Source organism: Musa acuminata, chromosome BXJ1-11, assembly GCF_036884655.1.
Source record: "Musa acuminata AAA Group cultivar baxijiao chromosome BXJ1-11, Cavendish_Baxijiao_AAA, whole genome shotgun sequence".
NCBI classification, from domain to species: domain Eukaryota; kingdom Viridiplantae; phylum Streptophyta; class Magnoliopsida; order Zingiberales; family Musaceae; genus Musa; species Musa acuminata.
The window spans coordinates 2,062,718-2,075,361 of record NC_088337.1 but is presented as its reverse complement, the minus strand read 5'-3'; the positions used below and the strand labels follow the sequence as shown (position 1 = coordinate 2,075,361).

General features: G+C 43.9%; 2 protein-coding genes across 2 annotated transcripts; one reads left to right on the top strand and one right to left on the bottom strand.

Annotated features, from left to right (window-relative positions):
* Positions 1-2,309: 2,309 nt before the first annotated feature.
* On the top strand, positions 2,310-6,644 carry LOC135596817 (uncharacterized calcium-binding protein At1g02270-like). The gene is made up of 11 exons (XM_065089003.1): positions 2,310-2,455; positions 2,574-2,759; positions 2,853-2,957; positions 3,047-3,152; positions 4,359-4,579; positions 4,665-4,741; positions 4,819-4,927; positions 5,028-5,153; positions 5,601-5,711; positions 5,788-5,895; positions 6,108-6,644. The coding sequence occupies exons 1-11, from the start codon at positions 2,453-2,455 to the stop codon at positions 6,348-6,350; spliced, it is 1,395 nt and encodes a 464-aa protein (XP_064945075.1). The 5' UTR covers positions 2,310-2,452; the 3' UTR covers positions 6,351-6,644.
* Positions 6,645-9,894: 3,250 nt separating this feature from the next.
* Positions 9,895-11,705, bottom strand: LOC135596816 (UNC93-like protein 1). Its single transcript, XM_065089002.1, has 2 exons — positions 10,427-11,705; positions 9,895-10,317 (listed from the first exon to the last, which is right to left on the bottom strand). Exons 1-2 carry the CDS (start codon positions 11,587-11,589, stop codon positions 10,101-10,103), a joined length of 1,380 nt encoding a protein of 459 aa, XP_064945074.1. The 5' UTR covers positions 11,590-11,705; the 3' UTR covers positions 9,895-10,100.
* Between the last annotated feature and the right edge of the window lie 939 nt (positions 11,706-12,644).

Here is a 12,644-nt window from a genome sequence, read left to right as displayed (position 1 = left end):
CATAAACACATTGGATTTGTTTATAGGCGTCAAATGAGGTGATCATAAACTACAACATTACACTGAGGTTGAGACCAGGTTTCTATGATACACAACATTATCATGCATTAAACAGTTAATTCTCATAATATCTTTAGTCCTTTATCCATTTTTTTACGTACGTTCTCCTAATATCTCTAGTCCTTTATCCATCTTTTTACATATCTTTTTACGTACGTTCGTCACCTTTTACGAGAGCATGTTCATCTCATCATCTTCATTGTAATTTTGAATTAAAATGGGGATACCAAATTGCTTTCCATAGCTCGATCTGTCACGCCCTCGCGCAAAGTTCTACAAAACTGCTCCTTAGGACATGACCGGTTCACATGCAGTGAAACTTGACATCCAATACCTATTTAAGTATTGCTTTTGACATCCGTTTTCATGTGATGCCTCCAAGTCGTAGAAATCCACAAGTTTCATAAGGGCTGCAGAATCCGACATGACTACCAACCTTAAGCCTAATTATCTCGCAAAGGTTAACAGGGAATCTATTTTGCTTAATGCATTAAACTCCTCTATTTTGATCATTATATTCATTTCTCATCAGGTTCTGGCCTTTAAAATATCCATTTCACCTTTTCTTTCTCATTTCACATAAAAGTGGGTCACATGTCTCTCGAACATGAGCCAGCATCAACTCCACCGATGCTAGGACTAGATTTCTTTTTTCCTTTTACTAGATTGATTGTTCTTTATTCTTTAGTGGAGCCCATGACAACATATGCTGCCAACAGAAGAGGGGAGTATATTTTAATCTGGATTCCACCACAAGGAGAAGAAAACTGCAAATTATGTGCACCCCCCTTCATAGGAAAGCTATAGAAGATTCTTAAACTATTCATCTCACTTCTTTTGTTGTTCTCAAATCTCCATCTAATTGGATCAAATAAAAAAATTAATATTTCTTTTTTTTCATTCATAAAAGGATGAACGTTTGATTTTAAAAGAAAAAAAAGCATCTTGAAAGGAAGTCATAACCTGATGGACTGACAGACCACCAAGTCAACGACGGTATGGGCGGCTCAGTGATGGATGGAGGGACTCTCTTTGGCGTGGAGTCCCTCAACTTTGGGCACCTCTTCTTGCCTCCACTCAAATCCTCTCTGACGATATCTCTTCTACCCTCACGGGGTGGGTTGTCGGGAGCGCTCTTTTAATGTGCTACATGTGGTTCACAATGATGTCTTCCACATGAAATCCCTCAGGTTTGGTTTCGGAGACAATGATGCATCCCGGCCATAACCGATGAACCATTGAGACGATGGACCGTAAGGATGACGACTGAGAGCTGCAATTTCCCTACTCAAACCTAAAATCCGGAGACCTATTGATCGACGAAAATGTCATATGTCATTAACGAATGTGTTAGATTGCAATGGAGCGTAAGCATGGCGACTGAGAGCTGCAACTTCCCTCCTTCAACCTAAAATTCGGAGACCAATTGGCCAACGAGAATATCTTTTCCATAGTAAGTACCGGACCGAACTCAATTTGGGATTTCTTGCGGTCCGATTTGGAAACTTCCAAGCATAAGATGCGTTTCGAGAAACTACCGGCCGTCGTCTTCCCGCTGCGGGCCGCCACCCGTTTACGGAACCGCCCCCGGCCCTGCGTCCCGACACGTGTCCTTCAAGTCGGCAGAACCGGAATCGTGTCACCACTCGGAACGTACTCAATCATGGATCTCCAGGACACACACGCGCCCCCACCGACATGTGAACCCCTGAGCCGAACAACCGCTCCGCCACCTGGGTTACGAACCCTTCGTGTCGGCTCGCGGCACCCTTCCATTTATGGAGGAGAAATGTTTTCGCAAGACCACTCGGGTCAGGATTCAAGCCACGAAAGACGGGGACGGCGCACCGCCTTTGCGGGATTTCGCTTGAGCCGCCAGTTTTTTCGGGACATGATTCGACTATCTTAAGAGAACACCGATTTGGCCTACTTACCCCGCTTGTAATTGGCCGATAGTTCCGGGACCCAATTGATAGGTCCATCATTCTTGCCAGTAACGATGCGGGTTTGTGATAAGAGTCATTTTTCCTGCCACTCGCCAGATCGGATATGCCCTCTGCGTACGCACATCGAATCAACGGTCCGACGGAATTCAATGGTTCAAAGTTTTACGCAGTCAAAAATAAAAATCACCATAATATGACGTGGGCCAGCCGTTGGATCAACATCGGTACACCATCGGGGCTTCTTAATTCTTATCCCCTTTTTAAAGGCCACGCTATATAATAAACTCCTCCCTCCTCCCTCCTCCGTCCCCCACTCATCTCGATATTACGCCAAAAGCGGAACACCTTTCCGTCACATTCTCCACCCCAATTTCCCTTCTTTTATTCCGTTTTCTGTTCACCTTTCGTCTTCTTCGACGCTCTTCGCCTCTAGTTCCCGTTCCAAAATGGTACGCAGAATTGGATCTCTCGTCCATCTCTTTCTTCCCAGATACTTCTTCTGCAAGGATCTCGGCGTCGAACCAATTAGCTGATTTCATGTGTCGTTTGTTTGGAAACTGAGAGCAGAGGAAGGAGCGAAATGATGAACCGGGCGTCGACAGGCTCAAACAGCGGCGGCAGAGGATCAGGAAGATCAGCGACAACAAGAAGAGGATGCGGATGGGGTGCGGCTCGATGGTGGGCTCCGAGCGTTGCGTCTCCTGCACCACCTTCAACATTCTCGCGCCCATCTACAAACGGCTCAGCGAGGAGGTGAGCAGCCGATTCCCATTCTTTGTTTCCTCATTGCCGTTTGCCTTCGCCTTTCCTCAATCTGTTTGACTTTTGGTCCTCTATGTTTGACAGGATCAGAGCTGCAGGGAGAGCCAGTACAGAGCGTATTGGTTGAGCCGGAACGAGAGGATCATCGAGCGGCTCTTGGGCGATCGCTCCTCCATAATCTGCCTCCAGGTGCGATCGATGTTCCTTGTAAGAATGATAATCTGGATTTCGGATGAGAGATGCTGCGAATCTGATCAGTTTGGCGTGAATTGGTTTAGGAGGTCTGGTTGGGGAATGATGAGCTCGTCGATATGTATGAGAAGAGGTTAGGCGACGCTGGTTATGTCTGTTTCAAGCTCGCACGGACGAACAATCGTGGCGATGGTATGCGTGTCTGATCCTCCTTTTTCTTAGATCTCTTTCGGCTTTGAATGGAATGTTTTTGATGTATTGTGACTGAGGGCACCTTTTCTGCTATTTAGATTATTAACATTGCTTTTTAAGAGAAAAAAAAGGAGGCTTTCATTTACGTTAATTTATTTCTTTTGACGATGTAGTTTTGCTTTATTATTTCCAGAGATCTAATTGATTAGCGTTTTGATTCCAAACATGAGAGATGGAATTCCATGACCTAATTTTGTAGATCCCTATACAGTAATGAGAATTTAGATTCTCGAGAATTTTTTCTATTATGGAGCGAGAATCCCTTTCCGGGAATTGGACTGAAACAAGTAGTAGTGAAAAAAAAAAAAAAAAGACATTTGTTTGATTCCTCGTTTTTGTGCTATCTGTTGCAATTGCCAAGTGGGATGATGGTGCACTTGCCAAAGATCTTTATTTGTTATTTCTGTCAATTTGCTTTATAGACGTGTTATGTTCTTCCAGTTGACATTTGAGAGAATTCTCCAATAGACAAATTAAATGAACAGAATGTCGTTTGTCATGTTAATCAGTGCAGTTTTCTAGAGGAAATTAGGGTTCTTGTGCTATTTAATTACTGCATGGAACCGTCATTCCAATCAATGCACTTTGGCTTTCCTCAAGAAAAGAAATTGAGAAGTTCTTGGACGGTAATGACCAACAAACTTTTAGCCTTGCTGGCCAGCAGAGCCTATCCTCTTCCCTAGTAATCTTTCGTGTTCTTTGCTTAAATATCTTTTGTTTTAGGTGTATGAAAATTTGACATACCTATCAAGGCTATGGATATTTTTTACATTTTGGACCACAATGAGACTAATTAGCTTATGAGAAATTTGGTTTCAAGTGATATCACCACTGTAAAATCTTCCTTCAATCTCTCCCTTGCACAAATTAGTCTTGATTGCCTCTTATTTTTATTAATCCAACAAAATAACGTTGAATAATTAACTTCCCAAGTCCTATTTTCCAAAGTGTACTTTGAGTTTTAGACAGATTTTTAAGATGTGCAATCTTTGGAGAGAAATAGCAGAATGTAGCATTATTATGTAATATATATGTATATATATATATTTAGAATTATTATGAAATATTAGAAGACCAGCTTTAGTAGTTACTTTTGTTAGCTGCACTCTTTTTCTGCTTACAAGAGATCTATCGATTTGTGTGCAGGACTCCTCACTGCTGTCCACAGAGACTATTTTAAGATAATAAACCATCGGGAATTGCTCTTTAATGACTTTGGAGATCGTGTTGCTCAGCTGTTACATGTTGAGTCAGTTGATCCTTCTTGGCAAGAGCAAAAAAGCAGCATTCAGCAGCAAGTCCTCATTGTAAATACCCATTTATTATTTCCTCACGATTCTAGCTTGTGTATAGTTCGTTTGCAACAGGTAATCCTTTCTGTTCTTTGGGTTGGATTTTCTTCCACTTCTACCTACATGTGACTTAACTTTGATATTGGCTTGTTACCGGCAGGTGTATAAGATCCTTCAGTATATAGAGACATATCAGAAAGAGCACAATCTTGATCCTATGCCTATCATACTCTGTGGGTGAGTACTATACGCACGCATTCATCTTTAATTAGTGAATAGTATGAAATTTTCTAATCTTATACTCTACTTTCCAGCGATTGGAATGGAAGCAAACGAGGGCATGTTTATAAGTTCCTAAGGTCCCAAGGGTTTGTATCATCATACGATACTGCTCATCAGTACAGTGATTTTGACGCTCACAAGGTTTGTCATATTTATATATGCTAAATTTGATGCCATAATTGTCAATTTTTTAATGTTAGTTGACATCTCTCTTTTCTTTCTTTTTTTTTTCTGCTTGCAGTGGGTTAGCCATCGCAATCACCGTGGGAACATCTGTGGAGTTGATTTTATATGGCTTTTAAATCCAAATAAGTGCAGGAAACCCTTGAGAACTAGCTGGAATGAAGCTGTATTTGGCATTATTAAGGTGAATACTTTATTTGGATTAACTGTACCGACGATGCCTTTATGCTATATGCTGTTGTTGTCCAGTGATATTGCATCTGTAACCCATATCATGCTCTTCTTAGAGAGCAAAGAGTTTCAGCTAAAAGGAACTCATTTTTCGACCTAGGCAATGGCAGTAGAAAGATCTTTCCGTGATCCAGTGGCACTTGAATGCTTCCTCTGCTTTCTCTACAATCATAGTTATGTTAGACCCTTTTCCTCGAGGAAAAGATATATACATCTGAAGGCGCAATGAGCATGTCGTTTATTCTAAATTTGCATAGTAAAGAATCATGACATGTTATTTGCAATTTTTTCACATATTTCTGAAAACATTCTGATGTTTGTCAAATTTATGGCCCCCCCCATCTTTTACATCTTATCTTGAAAAGAATTCATAGGCTGACTTGAATTGTTTCATGTTCAGTATCTTCTTCGAACAGCTTCTCTTACAGAGAATAATGCGTTTGCATTCCTTAAAGTGGCCAGTCCTGGTGACTACATTACCTACTCTGGTTTCTGTCAGGCACTTTGTCAGGTAATTAAAACTTCTTACTAAGAAATCATTTATTAAATCATTAATCTAACATGTTTAATGCATCAAATCAATTCAGCTGGGTGTAGCTGGTCATCCTCATGGTCTTGGTCCTAAAGATACAAATGATCTATGGGTTCAAGTCGACATTGATGGAAATGGTGTCGTGGACTATGAAGAGTTTCAGGTATATGCTCTAGAGACGTTATTACTAAGGTTCCTGAAACCCCACTGCATTAACTGGTTGAATGACATTATATATTGACCGGTGTTCTAACTCGCAAATCTTTAAACCAAGCATGCTGAGTCAAGGAAATAGAACTATTGGTCGTTTGCTGCCTGCTTGCCTTTTGCCCTGCATGTATATCATATCCTCATGGAAACAAGTTGCTCTTGCAGCAGCGAATTTGGAATCATAAATGTTCAGAGCCACCCGAGGAGAAAATAGCACCGGGAATCGACGGAACACAGATGATGGGAGGGAGACAGCAGACCTTGGGTTTTAACGTGAAGGACGCTGTCCTCTTCCCACCAGAAGTCGAGCGAGGGATGTGGCCAGAAAATTATTCTCTCTCCGACCATGCACCACTGACCGTTGTGTTTTCACCTGTAAGTGTTCCATGTGGTCAACCAATTTGCTAATCCCTGATTTGGGGATTCAGATTCAAGTGTTACCACTGCCTCTTCTCTGTGTAAAGCTCGCAGAGCTATGAGTAGGGTATTTGACGATATACACTTGTAACTACGAGAGAGAGAGAGAGAGAGAGAGAGAGAGAGAGAGAGAGAGAGAGAGAGAGGATGAAAGTGAAGCAGTACAGAATAGAACACAATGACAAATGTCAACGGTTTTGCCAATCTTCTGAGAGACGTCTTTCTGTCCCATTTTCAATGCGACAACATGGCCTCTCTAATGTGAATATTGTATAATTCTTTGTTTCTTTCCAAGCGTTCACTGATTGATGCTTATAATATATGGTTATTAGATCTTAGTGGCCTTTCATGCTTGACTTGTTATCGCTGACCTTTTCTTTCATCAAGCGACAAGAGTAGATGTTCTCGAGCCAAATGCTGAGCTCCATTTCTTACTCTTAAAACAGTGTCCCTTCCGACATCAGACAGTCATTAATTACATCTGCATTTGTCTTGTTACAACTTTTGTTTTCTTCTATTACCAATTTATTGTTTGTATCGTCGGCAAGAAGAGACAAATTTCTCAAACATACTACTTGCTATAATTTTCTATATGCAAGTCGATGGAAAGCTTTAACCATCGGTTAATATGGAAAATCTTTGAAGATCCAAGTCGTTGTTTTGCCTTTTAGGATGTCTCTCCTTGAAACAATTGCCTCAAGATTTAGTAACTGGTAGATAGTTATTCTACTTATTTGCATTTTAGATCCTATTATTAGTATCAAAAGTGTGAAGTGGAAGAAGACTTGAATGAATTGAATTTATAAAAACTTATTACTAGTAGTTGAGTTCAAACAATTCGGTAATTGATTCATGTTAATTATCTCATTACATCGATCTAATATCATTTAATATTAAAATTAATATAAATGAGCGAGAAAAAATATAATAATATTTTTTCTCTTTACATATTAGTTTCAGATTCAAGTATATTGTCGATACATTTTTAGTGATTAGTGTACTATTATTGTTAAAAATATCTTCCTTCTACAAAATAGAGTGGTTGCAGGGCCTTTCCAAACCCGTGGTATAGTCCGTTATTCTTCTCCAACTAAATGATAGAACTGAGGACTCCTTAGTGCTGTTGGGCTGATAGCCCATACGTTCAGCCCATAGTGGGTTTTAACAGTCCATAGTCCATCCCCTTTCATCTAACCCGATCTAATAAGGGGAGTGTGGTGGCTACGAAAACTGCATTAACGATGCATCAAATTGCAGCAGCAACTTGATTCAAAAAGGAGGAGAAAAGGACAAAAAAATAAGAGAAAGAAAAGGAGGAAGACAAAGATAACGCAAAGAGGTTCTAATTAGAGAATTTGGATATTATGCACAGTGACATGATCCTTATATCTCAGTTATTCTCTTAAGCTTGTTGCTTGAGTTTTGAACAAAATACTGAGATTTATACTTTTATTATTTTTATAGTGGATTATCTCTAGTTTGTCGCGTGATTTTTATCCTGCACGTTGGAAGAGTTTTTCACGTAAATCTTGATTTCATATTTGATTATAATTTTTATTTAATTTCATTATATATTATGATTTACAACTTATATAGATGTTTTTCCCAACGCATTGAACTTCGTCATCACTTCGTTAAAGACTTGGTAACTTAAATATTGGAGGAAACATATTGAAATTCGTCAAAACGCATTGAACTTCGTCATCACTTCGTTAAAGACTTGGTGAATAAAGATGAGATATGTTCAGTAGTAGTATAAATGATCAACCTATAGTTTAAGACTAATTTATGATTTTAATATGAATGCGTGTACAGTTTTGATAAACTATTAATGGGTGCAACTACTTTAGATTAGGAGTTTAAGGTTTTAGATCTAAAAATTCAACAGAATACTCTTTTAAAAAGAAATCTTTTGTATATGCTGCAGTATTTTTCTCCAATACAACGAAATCTTTCCTTCAAATCTCTTCTTTCTTCCCAACATAAAACCGATCAGTACTTGTCGAGATTGGCATGCTACTGAACACCTACCTATTCGTGGCTTTGAAGGGCATTATTTGTGTGCTGTGCCCTTCAAATCTGAGTTAGAACATCGTGTGACCAATAATATTCTACTTGCAAGAGAACTTCACAAGATTGTTTCATGACAACATTATAAGCAAGCAAGCATCACTGCTTCAATTTTAACCAAGGTGGAGGAGATGGACGCAATAGTGAAGTCATGCCATCACTTAATTCGGTGTCATAGCAGCAACTTGGTGGAAAGAGTCCTGCGAAATGGCTGCTACTCGAGAAACCAGTTCCAGGTTTCACTTGTGCTCTTGTACAGCTCCCTCGCCAGCTCTTGCATGCGGACCTGCAAAGAAAGAAATGGTCGACGGAGTCTTCACTGCTCTTGGCGTTAGCAGCGTGCCAAAATCTGTCGCAGGAGCTAAATCTGTCAGTTCTCTGCAGAAGCAAGGACAGTCGCTGATGAAACTACATCTGCGTTACATTTAGCTACCCAACAACAACCTTAAACCCATGATGTCCTGTCCCACTTATACGTTTGTCCGAGGAAGACTTTCCCAACTCTCTCCCACCCTTACAACAACTATTTATCTCTCATTTGCTTGTATGGAGAGCACTTGAAGCTTCGACTGTCATGTTGTCGTGTTGGCTACCTTTGCCGACTGAAATATAAGCAGCAGAACACGAGATTGTCATGTTGAGGAGTCCCAACACTTCATTCCAAGATTAATTCATTAGATTTCTTGGGTGTTAAGCCATGGCAATCGCATCCTTGGCTTCCAACCTTGCGACCGGAATATGCAGTTCGGTCCCTTGTCCGCCATGCAAGCTTAAATCTCGTTACAAGATAAGAATAATTCCATTCCATAGCAAGCTTCAATCTCCGTTATAAATCTATCGAGCTTTGTCCGACACCTGCGTGTCACCACCGACCGACCGACGGGGACTAAGATTTCACCTCTATTCGACCATGGTTCCCAAGTCGAGCAGCCGAGAGCACACCGATGCCATGGGACTCGGCCAGGAGGGCGGCGATGGCACGAGGATCGTCGTGCTCGCGGGTGAGAACAGAGGCGCGGTGACAAGGGTGAACTCGCAGGAGATGGTGGACACGGGCGGAGTGCTGCGGGCTGACGAGAACGCACTGGCCGCATGCGCCAACAGCAACTACCAGGCCGTCAACAACACGATCGTTCTCGGAGGAAGCTGCACGGCGGAGGACCCCGGCGTCCACATAGCCATCTCCGACCGCGAGGATGACGATGACGATGACGAGAGCGGAGAGGGAAGCATATACAACTCATAGCGTTCCGGCCCAGAGAAACCCAAAACAAGCAGCATGTACATGACATGTATTAGGCAACCGTATCCTGGAAAGCGTTTCGTGACACAGCCATCGCTTGCTTGTGTCGTTGGCTTCTGTAGCTCCTTGAAGGAGTTGTGCTTTCTTCCGTTCGCCGCCAGTTCATGTTGGAGTGGTAAGGGATGCAGATAGCTACAAGCTTTAAATTTATCATGGTATGAATGATTCTGAAAATGATATATAATTTATTAGTAGAACATACCAAAGGACTGACTACACAATTTCACAGTCATGAAATCTTTGAACCATATCCCATGCTCTCCTCCTAACAAGTTGACTGACAGAGGAACAACACGAATAGCAGAGTTGCTAAACTAAAACAACAGGTATACGTACAAAAGCCAGTCTATGAGCGTTATCCACAAGCTTTAGGAGATCATGACTTTTGGATGGTCGCTCTCGCCGTCCTCGGCCGTGTTTCCATCTTTCACGAATAGCATCACCAAGACAGCTAGTAATGGGTAGCTCACCGTGGTGAGAGACCAGTTCACAATCAACTGCGATAGCAGGGGGACCTTGTGCGTGTCGACCTGCCAAGCAACTGCGGCACCCGCGCTCTGCACTCCCTTGTAGAATCCGCTGTACCTGCAATTGTGTACAGGACAAAATGTCGATGATGGCGATGCGCACGAAGCAGACACGTTGTTTTGAAGCGGAATTGAAGTGAGAAGAACATGACTGATGGAGGAGTAACCTGCTAAGAGTCTGGGAGTCGTCGGCCAGCGCGCCGATCATCCAATAGCACAGGGTTTGGAACATGGCATCCAGCAAGCCGTAGCTGAAGTAGAGCACGAACGGTCCCGCGTAGTCGGCACCGGAGGTCTTGAAGTCGAGCTCGTCCTGCCACACGCCGTCGGTGTACCGCAGCTGGTTCGCGAGCCCGCCGGCCCAGATGGCGGTCCCGAGCACCGCCACCACCGTGATCCCCACGTACCCCCTCGTCCGCCGGCTCCTGAAGCTGAAGTCCAGCACGTAGCCGATGGCCAGCGAGCCGACCATCTGCGCGCCCCAGTAGAAGACGTTGTTGAGCCCCTTGGTCCTCAGGTTGAAGAGGAGGCCGTTCACGTTGTTGAACTGGTAGCTGTAGAAGAAGTTGCTGGCCCACGCCGCCGGCACGATGAGCAGCATCCGCCGGTCGGCGAATAGCTTCAGGATCTCGACGGCCTCGGTGCTGACGTCGGAGTAGGCGACGGCGGTGGCGCGGGTGCCGTTGTCTCGGACGACGCGGGAGGGGGGCAGGATGCCGAGGGAGAGAAGGGCGCCGGCAGCCATGAAGCACATGAAGGCGATGTAGGTGCCGTCGTTGACGGAGCGAGCGTCGGTTCGGTGGTAGTTGAGAAAGAAGGGGATGAGGCCGCCGAAAACGCCGCCCATGTTGAAGATGGCCCAGAATAGGGAGATGTAGGTGCCCTTGCGCTCCGGCGGCGGGTAGGAGGTCATGATGGCGCCCTGGCCAGCCCATAGGAGGCCAGCGCCGATGCCAAGGATCGCACCCGCGAGGATCGCGAAGAGTTGGTGTTGGTAATGGTTGTAGTAGAGGAAGGAGCCGGCGTAGAGGGCGTAGGTCGAGCAGCCGGCGAACAGGGTGAGGCGGGGGCCGAGGAGGTTGTAGAAGCCGCCGCCGAGGACGCCGAATACAGCGAAGGTGGTGTAGAGTGCGGTGTTCGCGTTGTTGGCGGCGGTGTGGTCGACCTGGCCGCCGCCGCCCATGCCGGATAGCGCGTTGAACATGCCGGGGCAGCAGAAGCACACCAGCCCGATCAGGCTCACTTGGGCCAGCGGAGAGTTGTAGCGGAAGGGCGAGGGGCGGACGGGAAAGGTGTTCGGACTCGCCACCGGTTCCCCCACCGATCCCATGATTCCCCCTCCTCTGGATACGGACGGAGTCGGCGGCGTTGGGAGAGGAGAAGAGCGAGGGGATTTGGGAATGGGTTGGAAGAAACAGCGAAGGGGGTTGGCTTCTTGATATATGCGCGGAGGGGGGAGGAATTATCGGGGAAGTTTTTATTGGATATCTCCAACGGGTTTCATTAGTTTGGAATCTTTTCCATCACACAGAAAATTTCCGGATTAGAAAATTGGTCCAGATGGAGGAATTTGAATGACCATCGTTCGTGTTTGGTGAGCTAAGATTAGGAGAAATGAGTATGTTTGTTGTTGGGTTGAAGAGAGAGAATTCCTGTGTCCCGTTGCATGTTGCTATCACTTGGTCACACTCTTAGTTGCCGGCTTTCGCCTTTGTCTTCTGCGGTAGCAAAGGAATGGCAACTCCAACTCACATGCAACTCGTGGGTCCCCTTTTTCCATTGCATGTCTTCGTCTCCACGTCTCCATCATCGGGGAAGTTTATACGAACAAAGCAGCAGCATCGGCCGGCGAGTTTTCCTGTTCTACCAACGTAATTAAGGCTCACATCAGGCGACGCCCTCACTTTGACTTGAAGAATAGACTGCGAAAGCGAAGCATGGCAGGAGGAGTGGCCAATTGGTAAGGAGTTTGGTTGGAATTGGAGGAGAACGATCCAAGTGTCAATGTGTCGCTACAGCTTGGACTGGGCAATAGCTGCCTTTGAAGGAAGGATCCAAGGAATCCGAGTTTGCCGAATGAAACAAATGCGTTGAGTTGCTTATATTTATCTTCGTGTTTCCTCTTAATTAAAAGGAGGAGTTGTTGAGCGAGCAGTTAATCAAATCAATTCAGAGATTGCTCTTTGATGAATATTTTATTTTGGTCTAATTAAACAATGATATGTGGATTCCATGACTTAAACAATGATGTAGAGGCAGTCTACTATCATTAAGGGTTTGATTCGATCTTGCACTAGAGGCCCAAATTAACGTCAATCCCCAATGGTCCGAATCTAATCGATCAATCAGCGCTCAGGGAAGAGATGAGACATGGGAGATGATTGA